This window comes from Bos taurus, chromosome 14 (genome assembly GCF_002263795.3).
Source record: "Bos taurus isolate L1 Dominette 01449 registration number 42190680 breed Hereford chromosome 14, ARS-UCD2.0, whole genome shotgun sequence".
NCBI lineage: Eukaryota > Metazoa > Chordata > Mammalia > Artiodactyla > Bovidae > Bos > Bos taurus.
This window is the reverse complement of record NC_037341.1, coordinates 62,071,397-62,090,904: the sequence shown is the minus strand read 5'-3', so window position 1 is coordinate 62,090,904 and position 19,508 is coordinate 62,071,397. Positions and strand designations below refer to the sequence as shown.

General features: G+C 36.3%; 1 protein-coding gene across 3 annotated transcripts in view; it reads right to left on the bottom strand.

Moving 5' to 3' along the window:
- UBR5 (ubiquitin protein ligase E3 component n-recognin 5) overlaps positions 1-19,508 on the bottom strand; it is a 139,010-nt gene that overhangs the window by 36,014 nt on the left and 83,488 nt on the right. For all 3 annotated transcript variants that reach the window (XM_005215566.5, XM_005215567.5, NM_001192417.1), the window contains exons 21-33: positions 15,590-15,800; positions 14,473-14,599; positions 10,416-10,567; positions 9,890-9,985; positions 9,391-9,514; positions 4,011-4,108; positions 3,200-3,348; positions 2,792-2,883; positions 1,809-1,955; positions 1,597-1,715; positions 1,386-1,512; positions 1,174-1,303; positions 112-272 (exon numbers count right to left, since the gene is read on the bottom strand). In XM_005215566.5, coding sequence (XP_005215623.1) covers positions 112-272; positions 1,174-1,303; positions 1,386-1,512; positions 1,597-1,715; positions 1,809-1,955; positions 2,792-2,883; positions 3,200-3,348; positions 4,011-4,108; positions 9,391-9,514; positions 9,890-9,985; positions 10,416-10,567; positions 14,473-14,599; positions 15,590-15,800 — 1,733 coding nt within the window. The remainder of the gene's footprint in view (positions 1-111; positions 273-1,173; positions 1,304-1,385; positions 1,513-1,596; positions 1,716-1,808; positions 1,956-2,791; positions 2,884-3,199; positions 3,349-4,010; positions 4,109-9,390; positions 9,515-9,889; positions 9,986-10,415; positions 10,568-14,472; positions 14,600-15,589; positions 15,801-19,508) is intronic.

Here is a 19,508-nt window from a genome sequence, read left to right as displayed (position 1 = left end):
GCAAAAAGGGAAATATAGAAATCTTCTGAATCTTTTCATATACATAATTTTATCATCACAAAAAAATGTGCATAAAAAATATAAAAGCCAAAATCAAAAAGAATGCCTTACTTTTTCTTTTTAGATGAAGCCATTTCCACACTGAGAATGACAAAAACTCTTGCAACTGATCGCAAAAACCTCATTGTCACAGCAATCGCTTCTTCTCTACGTCCTGGTGTGTACTTGTTCTGGAGTTCTTTTACTAGTGTACCTAGCAGAGTATCTAAAAGCTTTAAAACCAGTAATCACTCTGTTAATGTTGAGACATCTTGTAAGATGTAGGCATTCATAAATAAAAAGTTCTAACATGTTTTCAATATTAACATTTCATGATAAAAATATAAAAATATATTGAATCAACACAATGCCAGTGATTAACTTTGTGCCACACTCCCTACTATGCTTGACTTATAGTGGGTCTCAAATGTCTGATTTCTTGTTTCTTGCCTTAAACTCCTACATATAACCATTAATATTTAGAAGACGAATACCTAATATGTCCAATCAAAGAAAGAATATACTTCACTCAATATATAGGATACTTAACAAAACATCAAAGTAGACTCAGATGTTTATTTTGATGAATTCATAATCCCATCCATCTCATATTGTTTTGTGACATAATGTTTCTCTTTCTCGTATCATAGGTAACTTCTTTAGCACAGTTTCTAAGGGCAATGTTAGTTTTATGGCTCCTGACATTGCCAAATTGTTTTCCAAAGGAGTACCAAAAGAAGGGTCTCCTCATCGGTGTATAAGTATGTTCTTTTTTCCATAACCTCTCCAGCAGTGGGTTTAACAGTTTATATTCTTTTCTAAATTCATAGCAAAAGGAGATATTTTTTAAAAATCTGCATTGAGTTATTACTAATTTAGAACCCTGCTTCACACATTTTTATACTGTATTTTTAATACTCTCTAGGATTTGTATTTAGAATGAAAAAAAGGAGCTCTCACTGATTGACTGATTTAAAATGAGAAATTTAAATCACCTCCAAAATTCCATCCCCCTTAATGTAGTATTTGATTGGTGCTTACTGGTCCATGGGAGCTTGAATTAGTAAAATTTTGGGAAACTACGTAACACGTGCCCTTTTCATGTGCTTGTAAATAACCATTCAAAGGACTTACCAAAATGTCTGCTGTACACTTGACTATAAGGCAGTGAGTGAAACAGTCCAACCGAATTGTGCCACTTTGTTGATTGAGGTACACTTGCTCCTCTGGCAAAAGATGGCCTATCCTGCTGCTGGCACTGAGACTTGAGGGGAAAGAAAGAATGCACTGTAATTGCCTACACTAACACAGGAAACAAGTCTAAAAAACTTTCAATGGATACATACGGGTCTTTATTCTCCTGTGACCCAAACATAATCATAGATTTCAAAGCATTCCAGTCCTGCAGAACACGCTCCAAAGCAAGCTGGGCAAATCTTGGGGGCTCTAAATCATGATCAGGCATATCTGAATCTACAAAGAAAAGAAGAAACTGTGGGTAAGGCAGAAATACACATGCTGGTTTTCCTGGGTGTCATAAGCATCAAATCAACTCACCCTCAGGACTGGCTGTCTTCCGGTTACGATCCTCCCTGATTCGAGGCGGTCTGTACTGGCAGTGCTCCACCGTTTGCCTCGCAACTGTCTGCACTAAAAAGAGTAAGAGGTGCTCTCCTCTGCAAGACAGAACATTGTTATGAGGAAGAAGGCTATTTACCTGTGCTGTGCTTTCACAACTTAATTTATGCCCTAAAAATCCCACGACTTGCCTGCTATTCGGCAGAGTGACCAAATTAGTAGCAGTGAGCAGGCGATAAAGTAGATCAAGACGAGCAGATTTCTGTCCAGCAATTAGAGTTTTACATTTACATTTCTCCCAACAATCACAATAGGCTGTCGGTGATGTACGTTTGAGTCTAGAAAGAATTCATATACAAATACAAACACAGAAATTTTTAAAAAATACAAAGGCCTATATTGATATTACAGAGGCCTAACTCATTGAAACTCAAGAGAAACCTTGTTAACTTTCAAATAATGCAGCAAGGATCACTTCAGTGGTACACAGTCTGTAAAGCAGTACGAGAGACGAGGCATCTTAACTGTTTTGTCCACCACCACGTAGTATCTAGCACAGTGACGGCACTTGTTAGCAAGCAATCAGTAAATAAGCAGATTATCACTTTGAGATATTTAAATAAGATAAACATATTAGCCAGAATTCTTTTAATAAAAATTATAAGTATCAGTATAGTATCTATAAAAAATTTCCACTTCTCCCACATATTTATTTATTTTAAAGCACAATAGATGGTTTTTACAAACCAATTCTCTATTAACTATTACATCTATAGCACAGCCATAGGTGATGTCCCTATTGAGACCCTGAGGCACTGCAAATGTTAGTGCTGGGGTATTTTATGCTTCTTAGGTCTATGAGTGTGAAAACTAACTAGCCATAGCAACTCTATTGCTAGATGAAGGTTATTATATTTAGTTTAAGAAATAAACAAGGCACAGGCCAAACCATGACTCCCTTAATGCCTTAATGCCAGCTAACAGACCGCACTACAGGGGACCTGAGACTTTGGCTGGAGAATACAGACAAAAACATTCTGTATATATATGTTTCTTAAAAGACTGATCCTAGTTACAATGTATGATCACATATTTCTTGCATATCAGGCTATTTTTAATACGGCAGTATGAATCTAAGTAGTTTACAGCATTAAGAAACTAAAATCGCACTCACTTGCAATCATGACCTTTATGACAAACCCTTGCACATTCCGTACAACAACAGAGCGACTCCAACAAGCCACAAGTACGACACTCAAAAATATCCTAAAATTAAAAGGATATACTTTTTAAAAGAATGATATGTATATCTCAAAAGGATTATTTTGGTATTTTCTAAATTCAATCACAACAACAGTAGAGCAAAATTAATATGCTCTGGAAACAGTCACAAATGGATACACAAATGGGAATCAAAAATTACCAGAAGAGCAAAAATAATTTATATCATCCAAAAAAAGTAGCATAATTAAACATTAGACTTCCAATTCCAAAGCTAAGAGCTATAACTCCAGTGATGGTCAAAGAGAAGAAAAGAAAATCTGAAGATAGCACAAATATAGGTAAATGTAAAATAACTTACCTGGTTAATGTGCTCTGCTCCAGTCCATGTAAAACTGCAGGTATCATTACAACATAAGACATATAAAGGAGAGTCATCAGGGTTGGTACCTGATGGGCAAACCATGCCCATAAATACATCTTCCTCTTTTTCACTTGAGGATACTTCAGCTAAGATTAAAAACACAGTAGTTCACACATCAAGAAAGAACTTAAGCACTACTTTCCTCAAATGGAAAAGTTCTAACATGTACACAGTATAAATCAGAAACTACTACATATTAATAAAATAAAATGACATACAAAGTTAACATTGCAAAGAAATCCAGTCAATTCTGGTGCAAAGTAAAGCAAAGTATAATTACATCATAACCACACAAGAGAACAATACAAATACATCAAACATCAGCCATCTAAGTGCTCAACTCTACATTATGCAGTTAAGATTCAAGTTCTAGCTCTATTGAACAAATTATACAGATAATCACATAAATTAGTCACAGCCACTATTTTTCAAAAGATAGTCAAACTTTTACAGATTCACAAAACTACTGAATCTTTTAAAGGCTGGACGGCAAGAACTGATATTCCTTAACACTTTCTATTAGGCGGTAAATCCCAGTCAGAAAGAACAATAAGACATCTGGTCTGTTCTTTCCATAAAATTTTATCACCAATACCAATTAACAGGCTGACAATATATGCTTGAAAAAAGTACATGAATTTTATACATATACACAAAAGAATTATCTTGATAGTTTCTAATCAATTATAGAAGAGAATCTAGTCAAATTAAAAAATAAGCAACTCATTTAGAACTTGAAATAAATTACCTTTTGCAATTTTCTGGGCTGTTTCTAAGATGGTAATTGCAGCAGGATAAGCTCGGCCACTTACAGCAGACATAAATGGGGTCATACCTCTTGCATCCCTAAAATAAGAAAAATTGTATATAAAAATAGTATCAATTATTTTCCTTCCTGATATTATAAAAGAAACATATGTTCAGGATGAAACAAAAAACTAGTTATGTTTTAGTAAATAATGTCAGTGCTCAAAGAAAATCATTGGTGATATTTTCTGATCTCATATTATCTCTTAAGAAAGTCACTTCTGTGGAATCTTTGTGTCTCTAAACCACGCTTTCCTTTTTTGGCTTTAGTGACTTTAAAGAATATAGCAAGGGTTCTGGAGTAAACTAATACTTTCTAGATGTGGGCATAGTAACAGGCTCTATCTCATACAATTTTGAGGAAGAATAAAAGAATTATTACTTCAATTCAACAGACTGCTTAGCAAAACACATGTATTCGGTAAGTGTTAGCTATTATTATTACTAAGAATTTCCACTTTAAAATGTACTTTAAATATTCTTCACTGAATTTCTATTCCCTTCTAGACCCTTGCATTTCCCAAAAGTCAGTTTCTCAGCCATTTGTACCTCCCTCTCTTCCATTATAGCAACTACCACTTCTCTCACAATAATTCAGTTCCAACATCTACACTTGCTTATTTGATAAGGCTATTTAAGATTTCCCAATGATACTTTACATTCAACATATCTAAAACTCAAATAATCTTTCTCTTCAAAACCGCTCTCTATCTAACTTATTTATGTCACCCAACAGTATCACTGTCCCAAGTAACTTCAGACAAAAAATGTGGATTCTTCATGAAGTCTTTCACCTAAACCATGTTTTAATGCATCTTTCTTTTCCACTTTCAACAACTCTTTAATTCAGTTTATTGCAACACACACATTAAAGGTTATAACAAACATATAAAACATACTTGACTTGACTCTCCTTTTTACTCTTGCCTATTTTAATCTCTTTTATACCACCACTTTGATAATATTACAGTCTAACAAAGGCAGTTATTCAGAGCACTGAAGCTCAAAGAACAGAGACCAAAGTGGTGATTTTGACCCATTTTTTTTTCCAGATTCACTCGCAATTGTTCTCTTCTAATCCTTCACTCCGAACTGGATGAATTATGATTTCTTAAAATACTCATACTTCTCAATGTTGTTGTTCCTTCTCCCTATTTTTCATGGTTCTACTCAAACTTAATCTTCATAAGGCTGCTTTCTGTATAATGAACACATTTCTCCCTCCTGTTACTCCAAAGTATACTTATGTGTCCTTTTAGCCAGAGTCAACCAAGGAAAAAGTTCAGATAAGTAAAATCAGAATTCAAAGAGAAGTTATACCAAACAAGTAACAAAGCATCGTAAGAGACTTACTACAAACAACTGTACACCAATAAAATAGACAACTTAGAAGAAATGGATAAACCGAGAGACATACAATCTCCCAAGACTGAATCAGAAAGAAATAGAAAATATGAACAGAATGATTATCAAGAATGACACTGAATCACGGGTTCCCTGGTCTAGTGGCTAAAACTCTAGATAAAATACCAGCAAGCCAAATCCAGCAATACACTAAAAGGATTATATACTATGATGAAGTGTGTGTGTGTGTGTGTGTGTGTGTGTGTGTGTGTGTGTGTGTGTTGGGGGGGGGGGCGGGCACGTGTGGCTTTATCCTAGGATGCAAGTACTGTTCAATATCCACAAATCAACCAACATAATATACTATATCAACAAATTATAAAATAAAATGGTAAGATCATCTCAGTAGAAACAGAGAAGGACTGAGACAAAATTTAACATATGATAAAACCCTCTAGAAAGTGGATATAGAGGGAATGCATCTCAATATAATAAAGGCCATACACTGACAGGCCCACAGCTAACATCACGATAAAAGGTGAAAAGTTGAAAGCAAGTCCTCTCAGACCAAACAAGGATACCCACTCTCACCACTTTTATTCAACAAGTATTTTAAGTCCTAGCCACAGCAATTACACACACACAAAAAAACAAAAACAAAAAAGTATCCAAATTGGAAAGAAGTAAAATTATCACTATTTGTAGATGATATATACTATATACAGAAAATTCTAAAGATGCCACCAAAAAGCAATTAGAACAAATAAATGAATTAACTTGCAGGAAACTAAAGTAATATGCAGAAATCTGTTGCACTTTATACACTAACCACAAACTATCAGAAAAAGAAATTAAGGAAACAGTCCCACTTATGATCGCATCAAAAATAATAAACTACCTAGGATACATCTAACCAAGAAGGTAGAAGACCTATACGTGGAAAACAGTAAGACACTAATGAAAGAAATTTAAGATGACACAAATGGAAAAATTAACCTTGCTCATGGATTGGAAGAATTAATATTACTGAAATAACCATACTATTCAAAGCAATCTACAGATTTAACGCAATCTCTATCAAAACAGACATGACATTTTCCACAAAATAATAAAACAAAACCATGAAACATCCCAAACAGCCAAAGCAATCTTGAGGAGAGAAAAAAAAACAAAGCTAGATGCATCATGTCCCCTGACTTCACGCAGCACTAACAAAGCTACAGTAATCAAATGGTGTGGTACTGGCACAAAAACAGACACTTTCTGTCAATGGGACAGAACAGAGGACCCAGAAATGAACCCACACTTACATGGTCAATTAATCCACGACAAAGAGGTAAGAATATACAAAGAACAAAAGACAGTCTTTTCAATCAACAGGACTGAGAAAACTGGACAGCTAACAGCAAAAGAATCGAACTGGCCTACTTTCTCACAATATATAATGAACTCAAAAAGGATTAAAAACTTAAATGTATGACCTGAACTCATAAAACTCCTAGAAGAAAAAAGAAAACAAAAATAATATGCTCTTTGACATTGGTCTTAGGGTTTTTTTTGGCTCTGTCTCCTCAGGAAGGGAAACAAAAGCACAATCAAACAAATAAGACTACATCAAACTAAAAAGCTTTTGAATACCAAAGGAAACCATCAACAAAAGGAAAAGGCTGCCTACTGAATGGGAGAAGATGTCTGTACATGGCATATCCATTAAGGGATTAATATCCAAACTATACAATTTAACATCAAAAAAAACCCCAATCTGGTTAAAAACTAGGCAGGAGACTTGAACAGACATTATTCCGAAGGAGATGTAACAGATGGCCAAAAGACCCATGAAAAGATGTTCAGTATCACTAGACATCAGGGAAATGCAAATCAAAACCAAACCATAGTAAGACATTACTGCACACCTGTCAGAATTGCTATCAAAAAGACAACAAATAAGAAGTGCTGGCGAGGATGTGGAGAAAAGGGAAGCCTTGTGCAGAACAGACTCACAAATACAGAGAACAAACTGGTGGCTGCCAAAGGGGAGTGGGTTAAAGGAATGTGTGAAATAGGTGAGGGAGACTGAGGTATAAACTTTCAGTTACAAAATAAATAAGTCATGAGGACCTAATGTACAGCATGCTGCTGCTGCTAAGTTGCTTCAGTCACGTCAGACTCTGTGAGACCCCATAGACAGCAGCCCACCAGGCTCCCCCGTCCCTGGAATTCTCCAGGCAAGAACACTGGAGTGGGTTGCTATTTCCTTCTCCAATGCATGAAAGTAAAATGTGAAAGCGAAGCCGCTCAGTCGTGTCCAACTCGCAGCGACCCCAGGGACTGCAGCCCACCAGGCTCCTCCATCCATGAGATTTTCCAGACAAGAGTAACACAGTGGGCTGCCACTGCCTTCTCTGAATGTACAGCATAGGGAACTATAATCAATTATACTGCAATAACTTTCTATAGTGGGAGATGGTAACTAAACTTATGATCATTTTGTAATATGAAAAAAATATCAAATCAGTATGTTGTATACCCGAAACAAATATAATTTTAAGTCAATTCTACTGCACTAAGAAAAAACAAAACAAAACTGAGTTATCTCCATGGTAAATAATACACCACACAGGAAACTGTTAGCAACTCTGGAAAATTCTCCTATTTTGCAGTATAAAAAAAGCAAAAAAGGGCCAGTTTGATAATCTCTACACTTCTCACCTAAATGTCAGGCAAAAGAACACCACCTGTCTTAATATCAGCTTATTAACACATCAGTTTATTAATCCGGTGTTTTCCAGATATATATTTTCTTAAAGAGGAAATAGTAAACCGTTTTGAGGGTACTAAAATAAAGGACTAGCGAAAAAGAAGTTAATTGTAGAAATACAAGATGGATTAATAACAAAGAGAAAGGGAACAAGAACATAGAATAACTTTTCAGACACCACCACGAGAAAATCATAAAAAGATAATATACTTAGAAATACCATAAATGCAACAAAAATGACAACTGAAATGAAAGCAGAAAGTTGTATGTGTGTGTCTATATATATATTTTTTTATCTATGCCTCAAACTACAAATTAGTAAGATGCTTCTGTAGTAATAACTATATTTACAATCCAAAGACTTTATCTTACTAATGGGGCAGCCTTCATTAAAGTAATCAAAATTTCATAAATGTGGTCGTTTTCATCCTAAGAGTAGTAAGGCTTAAACAGGAAAACTCCCTTGCCCTCAAAAATACAAAAAACTCAAAACATCTTCTTGTACTTAAGTAGGAAAAGTGGCATAAGGGTTAGGCATAAGGGAATTTCAGTTCTGTAAAAAAGACACAGACCAGGTCTGGAATTCCAGCTATGCCACTTACTAGGTTTTGGGATCCTGAGCAAGTTCCTGCAAACTATCTACTCCAGACAGTTATATCTAGAATAAAAGAATTAATGCAAGTAGAATTTGGCACAGATTAATAACTATTAATCTGTTATAATCATTAGTAACTATTATATAATTATGAGTCTGTAAAGGAAGATAAACAAGCATACTAAAAGTAGAGATGTAACCTATTAATGGTTAATGAGCATTTACAACAGAATATTTACCAAGAAAGTCATACTTCTAGTATAAAGCTTGGGAAAGAATCTGTACAATTTTTAAAGTTCTCCAGGTGACAGTGATATAACTAACTTATGGATTCAACATCTACGGGTAACTATACTGTGATCTTTTTAACAAATAAATATACACCCTGATCAATCTAACATATAAAGATACACCCTGTATTCACTTAGTTTATCTGTATTATATTCAGAAAGCTTTTTTCACTAAAGATAGGTTAGTAACAGAGAATACAATGCTAAATTGTGATAAATTATCTTAAATTCAATTAAGATAATTGTTGTTCCATATACTGCAAAAAGACTGACCTAACAACAGAAAAAGGAGTTAAGCCAAATCTTTATCTCAAAAGTATATTAAACTTCTTACTTGGCAGAGAGGAGTTCTCGAAGATAGGGCTGCAGAACAACACTATCACATAACAATTTTAATATAAAATGAGCATTGGCCTTTCGATCCTTGGATTCTACTACAGCTGGCTCTGTGGAAGGACCTGTAATTAAGCACATCCATTTGGTAACAAAACAAGAGTATACAAAACAAGAATGAAAGACTATTCTAGAATAACATACCAAGGATCTTTAAAATATACCACCAGAAAAATATTCTGGTATTAGTAACAAGTTAATAACTTCATGACAGAAAATTTAAACATACTAACACATTTTACAAATCTCAACTGATGAAATGCATGCCCATACACACCTTAACTTCACTGACATATGGAAGGTAAGTCAGAGGATTAGACATATTTCAAGCCAAGAAAAGTCTCCTTGAGATAAAGTGTAGATCTCTAGAAATATATATATACAAAGTGCGTATTTTATCTTCCAAATACACAGGTAGATAAAATAATAGAGATTCTCACCTGGAATGGTGGAGGTGCTTGGTCCTTGACCGGTGCCAGTCGCTGCTGTGGTAAGAGATCCCACAGCAGGGGCCAGGATAAAATCAATGTCACCATCTTTCAGTAAACAGAACAGCAGGATGTACATCATTATAGGAAACATATCCCTACCATGCTCATTTAACTGGCCTTAAGGCTTTTCTCTGCAAGCCAAAGGTCAAATCGGACAGAGGTTTCAGTGGAAACTTTTTTCCCAAACTATAAGAGGATGAACCCACTAGACAAATTATTGACTTGATATAATACTAATTGGCTTCTTATCAGTATAGAAATACATATTTCAGTAGGAGAGGGCTATCTAACAAGACTTTCTAGAATTTTAATTTTTAACTTACAAACACCTTAAACCACATCTTCATAGACTAGTTATAATACTCTTTATGCCAATTTTTAACTATTTCAGATTTCTAAATACCCCACTGAAATGTTTCTTTTCTTTCATGACATTATCTTTTTGTTTAACACTAAACAAAATAACAGGTCTTACCAGGATCCATTGCAGGAGGGTCAGGAACCCAACTAGGGGGAGCTATAGGAGGTGAAACTGGATCTTGGTGGTCACTGGATGAAGCTCCAGCTTCATGTCTACCCAAACCAGCTGCTCTCAACGAACGTCTCATCATTTCCCGTAATCTCAAACTAGAAGAACATGGACAAAATCAGAGCTCACTACTATGTCTAAATGTAACAATAAGGTGCACAGAACTTCTCATCTGAGAACAAAGTTTGTTCTACAAGCAAATACTCCAAGCAGGAAAGTGACACAAATGCCAATTCTGGAATCACGAAATAAGTCAGCAAGGAATAGAAATTCAACTGGGGGATCCCAGAACCGAGTTCAGCACTTAAAACCACTGTATTAAGCTCCCACACAAACTTAAGCACAGGGAACAAAAGTTGCAGTGAAGTAAAATTAGAAATAATCTTTTATACAGTAAAGATAAACGAACACCTGAACATTAAAACAAAAAATTCTGTCCCCTGTTTATTACCAGTAAGAATTAAGTTTAATATATACATTAACAAAACATATGTATTAGCACAAAACCAATATTGTTACCCCACCAAATCCCTTTTCTGTGATCTCAAAAGCAAGTGAACTAATATCCACACAGTAAGTAGTTTTCAAACAAGACCAATTTAGATTAATTTTTTTTTTACAAAAAAAAATTTTTTAACAATACAACTTCATCCCAAGGAAATCAAATAATGAAATTGGAGCTTATAAAATATGTTATTAGAATACTGTCTGGGCATGGATATATTTTTCTTCCTGCTATACAGAAAAAAATATGGCACAGGTGTGCACATCACTAAAAAATAATCACAAACACAAGACTTCATTCGGGGAACTAGTGTATTACTTGTACAAAAATCTGTACCTCTGAATAAAAGCTTACAAAGGCTACAAAATTAATACATTAAGAACTAGCAGCAATTGAGAGAGCGCATAAGGCAAATCCCTTCACTCGGCCATGATTTTAGAGCTTTTAAATGAATAAAAAGTAAGAATTTAGATTTAAAAGCCAGGCCACACATCAGGGACTTCTTTCTCCTAGGCAGATTTAATCCCAAAGACATGACACTTCTGATGTGAAAAACCTAACATCTTACCACGTACACATTATATGTCTGCAAATAAGTAATTCGGAGTAATTTGTATTAATGCTTGAATTTAATCCAAGGGTAAATGTGTTTCTCCAGACCAATACACTTTCAGTTTCATAAAGAAAAAAAATTTTTAAAGCATTTACCAAAATATCTTTTAGAAGCTACCTTCAGGAACATACCTACTTTATAAGGCTTGTATATGATAATATATCTTTCGTTAGAGTAACTTTTTTGGAAGATTCTGCAAAGTAAATTTTAATGTCTAAAAAATATGTTAGTCATTATAGTATGCACTATTAAAAAATACCTACAGTTAATTGTTTTATGGTAACATGTCTTCTCTCTCCCAATTTAGAAGCTTTTATAATATGGAGGGGAGCAGGGCACAGTGATTTATTTCAGTCAAGGTCACTTCCTGTCCAAGACATCACCCGCAGAGCATGGCAGTGCTACCCAAACAGCACCGCCCGGGTGACTGTTCACACTGTGATGCTCCAACACAATTGTAATTAAGCTCAACACAGACATTTAGTGTCCTGATGTGTCTTACTCAAAACAGAGAGAGAGAGAAAGAGTCAGCAATAATTGGGAAGCAGTGCAAATCACCTGAAAATAAATGCATGTTTTGGGCTTATCAAGAAGGCTTACACCAGGGTCACAAACGCAATGCCTACTGGGCCTGGAAAGTACATAAATTGAGGAAAGGACAGTTAGGTGTAAGAAGTAGGGGGTCATGGCAAACTAGAAGTGTGCATGCTCGTCTAAAGGCATTCAAATGTTAAAAGAAAAAAAAAATTTTAACATTGCACAGGCCAAACAAAACATATGGGCTATTTTCCAATCTCTAGCTTAGAGCAGATTAAGTATGAAGATAAACTGAGACCATAGTCTCATCTTGAACTTGCAAACTCCCAACTTTGTTGTTGTGATGTAGTCAATTCAATATTAAATGAGGGGTCATTCCTTGTCATTTAAAAAAATTGTCCTTAACCTCTTTTCTTCATTAGGTCTCGGGAACATTTTTAAATACAATGCCCAGCTCCTCTTACCGATTCTTTCAAAACAAAAAAAACAAAAAACAAAAAACAAAAAAAGAAAATTATTCTTCAAGATGTTGTACACAATTCATGAAGATTCACCTGTATCCTCAGTGGCTGAGGACAATACTGAGGAGATACCACCTTGGCTGCTAAGATTCAGAGTTTTGACATTTCTTCGTATAGGCTTGCCTGGAGTCATCGTATTTTCTGACAATATGGAAGAATTCAAGGATGATGTAATTTCCTCTTTGTAAGCACGTTATATCCATGCTACAGAAGCCTTAGAATCCAGTCATGTTCAAACATACCACTGTGACAAAAAAGCGAAGGTCATGTGTCTTCCAGATTAATAATCTCTAGAGTACATACACCTGTAATCAGATGCATCAATCAAGCCTTCCACTAAATCTGCCCTTTGAACTCAGGCACTATTCAGTCACATAACAAAACTTCTCAGTCAAATCATCATCTGAAGGCATTTAACAGTACTCCATTCAATATTGAAACTGCATCGGTTTTGAGCTTACAGCTCATGAATCCCAGCCTGCATAATCATCAAGGGGCATCGCCTAGAAAATCCATTGTAGGCTAGAGGAGGGTTTCACTTCAATGAAGCAGAGTCTGTGGACTTCCTACTGCCCGGCGTGGATAATAAGACTCCTGTGCTTTCATCTGTTCAACCGGCAGCCCTGAGTTTGAACTGGTTAAGAGCACTGCAGTGAAATCTTCGGCAAATGCCTCAAAGGAGCTTACTCTGCAAATTATTTCTGTGAGCAACACATCACCCACTCTTGAAGCTCCTTTTAGTCTTTGCCTTCAAAATAATCCTTACATGAAAAAAGATGGCAGCACTGGTATTGGACAACCATATCAGAGTCCAACTTGATTTCAACCTGTGTTTTCCCTGAGGAAATGAAATACCTGAAATAATTCAGACACTAATTTCTTCATGAAGAATTTAAGTCGCTTTCCATTTTAGACCAAACACTTTGTCTGCCTAGTGAAGTCCTGAATAAATAAGCTGGTGATAATTTCCATTTTGCATAGTCTAGATAATGTTTCTGTATGGTTTTAAATTATAATTTGGTCATCCATAAATAGTTTTTGATAAATCTCACCTCAGAATGTTTTTGAACCTGGGACGCTCTCAGGTTGGAACCAATTTTAGAAGAATCATTTTTAAAAGGGAGAGTTGAATATAGAACAGCAAATAGGCAAAGAGAGTCTTCATTTTAAGTTGACTTTACAACATGAGCACAGTAAGCAGTGCTTCCACATTAATGATTTGTGAAGCATCCAAGAATTCTGGCTCTCATGTCTAATATAAATGTGCTTTTTCTCTTCAGGTAAAAAAAGAAACACCTATATCCTGAACTCTTTATAGTCTTCATCTATTCAAACATCTAGTAATTTTTAATGTGTTGTAAGTTTTGTCCATCCCAGAACTCTGAAGGCCTGAAAATTTTAAATACCGAACATTCATAATATACACCAGCTTTTCTTTTCTTCCCAGATCATTAGTACATCTGAGAGACTGAGCTAAGTAAACAATCTGAAAATAAAAGATTGAGGTTCTTTCAATTATTATTTGTTCTCCAACTAAAGAAAATAACTTCCTAGGAAAAAAGAATGACGAAAAATTTAAAACACATTCAAAGAATCAAGTTTAAACTACTTGTCTAAATTACCTCAAATTTTTTAAAGATCCTAGGTCCTACTATTCTATACCTAAATATGAGATACTGTCAAATATTTTTCCCAGACTGATATTGGTAGGAACAAAAAAACAAAAGGACCCACCAATTCATGTATACGAGAAGTAACAGATACGTTTCCTTCTGTACTTGGATTACATTTCCATCAACTGAACTTCCCTGGTAAAAATCACATTACCTTCGGCTACTTGATGATCCAGCCCGATTACCTGGGCCATTACTTGAAACAACTGATATTGCATTTGCAATGGCCTCAACAGCAGAAAGTCTTTCTGCAAATGTGTTTCTTTCAGAGCGCTCTGCTTCTGAAACATAAGAGAAAAAATCAGGATCAATTTAAACTTCAAAAAATAACTAAGAGATTAAGTATGTACAAGCCATCAAATGCTAACTGCTGTTTTAGTGTTCTAATTCACATACTAGGGATAACAGCTTAATTTTGCCTCCTCAAAGGAATAAACACTTAAGCTAGATTGAACTATGACTTTTAACATGAATTATTTCCTTATTCTGCCTTATTTTTCAACCCCAAAGATAAAAAGTATTATTCACAAGTAGGAGGAAATGTAGCTCTCACTACCAAGGAAGAAAAGACTGACATACCAGTATCTCAGTCTTAGTTTCTACACTGCTTAGAATCCTTTAGTCAGTCAATGATAATGAATAAAAAGTCAGAAACTCGCAAACCACTCTTCAAAAATGTAGCTACCAGGATGTCATCAGTGGAATTCAAAATAAGGAAAACCATTATGAATTACACAATTGCACTTCAGGTTTTCAGTTTCCTCCCTTTAATCAGCCAATTAAAAACTTTATGGCAAAAAGAAAAGCTTATTTACTTCTCCAAAAACATCTAAAAACTCACTATTTCATTTTCTCCTCTACATTCTAAAAACTGGGATAAAAGTTGCCTCCATATAATTTGACTTAACTTGATAAATAAGTCTCATGGTAATAAAAGTCACCTGTAATTATAAAACCAGTCAAGCTCTTAAGGATTCTATGTATATAGTTTTGTACTAAACAAAGAGAAGAGAATTTAAGACAAAAGAAACACACCGATGAAAAATTTACTTACTCATGTTATATACTCATCCTATCAAGAGAACAGGCATTTTTACCTTTTGAGAATGTTACCTTCTGAAACTCCAAGATTTTACAAAGCCAAGTGAAAATACATATACAAAGCCATACACAAATTCTTTACAGTGATTTTCTTTTCTTTCAGTAATTTTTCTACTTTCAAAACTGCCCAAAATTCCTTTTAAAGATCATGTTATAGTTCTTAATCTCACCCTCTTCTTCTTTAGTTTCCTTATTGCTGGTTGGAAAGCAAACGGATACACAAGCATGCAAAATATTTCGATTTCCATCACATCTGTGGCTGATGAATGTCTGCAGCATCTGTAGGTTCTGCTCTAAAACCACCGCTTGCTCAAGATTCATAAGATACTGTCGACAGGCCTCATAGTCACAGCGCAGGATGTGCTGCATCAAGGTTTGTTTCTGTGCTCAGACAAATTAGGAAAAAAACTTCAATGCATTTGCATACCACAATACACATGTCAAAAATTTCACATGGCCAACACAATAATAAAATCGGCTCTGCAGAAAGTAGACAATTTAAGGTGACCTGGCAAAAGAAGCTGAACTTAAAGATACCCTTAAGCAGAGACAACAACTGACAGGAATGGAAGAGTGATCTGCAAAGGATCAATAAATATTTTCAGCTTCTGCAACTAACTCAACTCAGTAACTGCAGCAGGAAATCAGTCAGATACACAGTGTGCAAATGATGAATGGGAGGGGCTGGACTGGACCTACAGATGGCAGTTTGTGTGTGTGCTGTTGCTTCAGTCATGTCCGACTCTGTGCGACTCTATGGACTGCAGCCCGCCAGGCTCCTCTGTCCATGGTTTTCTCCAGGCAAGAATTACTGGAGTGGGTTGCCGTTTTCTCTTCCAGGGCATCTTCCCGACCCAGGGACTGAACTCGTATCTCTTAAGCCTCCTGCATTGGCAGGTGAGTTCTTTACCACTAGCGCCACCTGGGAAGTCCCACAGATCGTAGTTTATAGAACTCTTATTTACGTCATATACAAATAGCAAACTAGAACCCTATTACTATTGTTAGCCAATCAAGCGCAGGGTATACATTTCACTCCAAGCTTATTCTCACCCTCCTGTGTGCTCCAAGGTTACATCACACTATGAAAACGAAAACCTTTACCTCCCCAGAATCACGACAGATGCACCTCCCCAAAGGTGACAGCTAAATACACATTTCATTGTCAAAGACAAGGTAGTAATGATAAATTACTTATGGATCATACCATTTTCTACCTGAGAAACAGCATGCTAGGTACTGAGTATCTGTTCCCTCCCACTTCATGCTGAAGCCTAATAATCCCCAAGGTGATGGTATCTGGAGGTAGTGCCTTTGGAGAGTGATTAGGTCGTGAGAATGGAGCCTTCATGAAGGTGATCAGTGACCTTAAAGGGGCCTGAAGAGACCAGAGCTCCCCTCTTGCACTGTGTGAGGACACATGGCCATCCATGAACCAGGAAAGAACACATCAGACCCCAAATCCGCCCATGCCTTGATTCTGAACTTCCCACCTTCCTGAACTATGAAAAGCAAATTTCAGTTGTTTAAGTCACTCCGACCTTAGCAGCCTAAACAAACCAAGACACAGCATTAATATATCAAAGAGTTGAAATGTATTTTTTCACCATGTAAATTATAGTTATAGGGTACTTACTGGACTGAATGTGAAGCCTTAGGTTACGGAAAATAAGAAAATTTGTTTAACTAAAATTAAGAACTAGAGGAAAGCAGGTGGGAAAAGAATATATGGAAATACAAAGGAAAGAAGAGAGATGCTTCTGAACTTACCACCTCTTTACAAATTACCAAAAAAACTGTTTTTAGTATGTGACACATGTGAGACACGCCATTTGGAGTGTGGGACTGACTACAGCTCTGAAGGGACCCCATAAATTACAAACTCCAGTTTAAGAACATGAGGTGGGCCACAAAGGACTAAACTTGTCAAAATCTAGTGGCAAACACGCATTAATCAATACACTGAGAGAGTATGTCAAAACCTCTCCAAAGAATAAAAAGCACAGTACATTCTGAAATAACTAAAATTAAGATATTTTGCTGCACATGGCTGTGATATCGAATGTTTTCAAACAAATCGGTCGTCTGGTTGGAAGCAGCTACTCTATAGGAGCTCTCATCTCCAACCTGCTAGACCATGCAGTGGCCATTATGCTGACAGTATCAATACCTCACTTACTATGTCTGAGCAAGACAGTTTTTTCTGCATCACTATATGCTGTCACTTATTCTTATAACAAAAGGCAGCATGTGTGCATGCTCAGTCGTGTGTGACTCTTTTACAAACCCATGGACTATAATCTGCCAGGCTCCTCTGTCCATGGGATTTTCCAGGCAAGAATACTGGAGTGGATGCCATTTCCTCCTCCATTTCCTTCTCAACTCAGGGATAAAACCCACGTCTCCTGTGTTTCCTGCACTGGCACATGGGTTCTTTACCTGAGTTACCTGGGAAGTCCAACAAGACACAGAGTTTGGCAAAAATTTCTTGCATGTCTACTGTGCATCAAGTCCTGGTAAATGAGGTACAAAGATAAATGATGACACGCTTCATCCCTACCCCTAGGATGACGGCACGTTTTATCTTTACCATTGAGACGCTGACAAAGTGCAGGGTTCATAGAATTATTAGGTCTACAGAAGCACTTGGAATAGTATAAAATGAATGGAGGAAGCTGGCTGAAAAAACAAGGTAACATAAACCACGTAATAAATGGTGACTGACACTGAATGCACAGCAACAAATTTTAAACATTCTCTGCAATGAACTGGAGAGACCATGCATAGCCCCCTGAAAGGAGCAGATTAATGTTCTGTGATGGCCCAATGTCATCAGGTCTTCTAATTTTTTAAGAGCAACTGAAAATCTGAATTTTAAATATAAATCCTGTGACTTGGAATGTTGGCAACAAATCAAGAATTTTTAAAGGATGTGAAGGCTCACTGGCCTACAGCACCACATGATGCACTTGAAACAACACATCCTGCTTGACACATGCTCTTGGCTTAGCTTCCAAGACAACACTCATTCTAGTTTTCCTCCAACTCCTTCTCAGTCCCTTTATACAGGTTCCTCTTTATCTCTTGGCATTTAAATGCTGAGACTACTCCAATGGCTAAGTCCTTAGGTTTTTCCTTCTCCAAGACTTGAGTAATCTCATGCCATTTAATTCCTTTAAATATCACAGATATCCAGACAGCTCCTAAATACACTTCTCCAGTTTGGTCCTCTCTCTTCTGGTCTTCCAACTTTCACACCCAACTCTCTCTTCACTAACTCCTCTTAGATAATCTAATACAAAACTTAGAGACTTCCGTGGTGGTTTAGTGGATAAGAATCTGCAGATTCCATCCTGATTGGGAAACTAAGATCCCACATACTGTGGGAAAACTAAGCCCGAGCTTCACAGCTCAAGAAAGCTTCTGTGCCACAACAAGGACCCAGTGCAGCCAAAAACAAAAGAAACTTAAACAAACTTGATGTTACCCTCCTGAACCTGCTTCATTCATCCTTAGTGTCCTCATCTCAATAAATGGCAACATCATTCTTCAAAACCGTTCTCCCTCTTACTTCCTCTAAGAGACACCCTGTATTTGGCCATAAGTAAATCCTGTTGGATCTACTTTAAAACATTTCTAGTATATCTAGAGTCAAGTCACTCATCATTCCACTTCCTGGGCCAAGCCAACAGCACCTTCCACCTAACTGGCCTCCTTACTTCCAAACTATCCCCCATGTATTCTCAGCATGTCAGCAGTGGTATTCTGAAAATGTTAGGCAAATCAGGTCAATCTCTGCTCAAATTGCTCCAATAACTCAGAGCAGTGTTGCCTCCACATCTAACAAATAAAAACATCTCAACCACAGTGTGTTCAAAACTAAACTCATCTCGCCTTACCCCATTTGTTTCTCCTATTTCTCATCTCCCCATCAACCACACCTAAATCAAAGCTTTAATAACCCCTTCCTTTCGTTATTGCTGCCATCCTGTCATCAAGCTTCAAAGCTTCTACTTCCTTAAGATCTCTTAAGTCCATCCCCTCCTCATTTCCAAGACTTCAAGCTTACTTTGTTTCTAACATGAATAA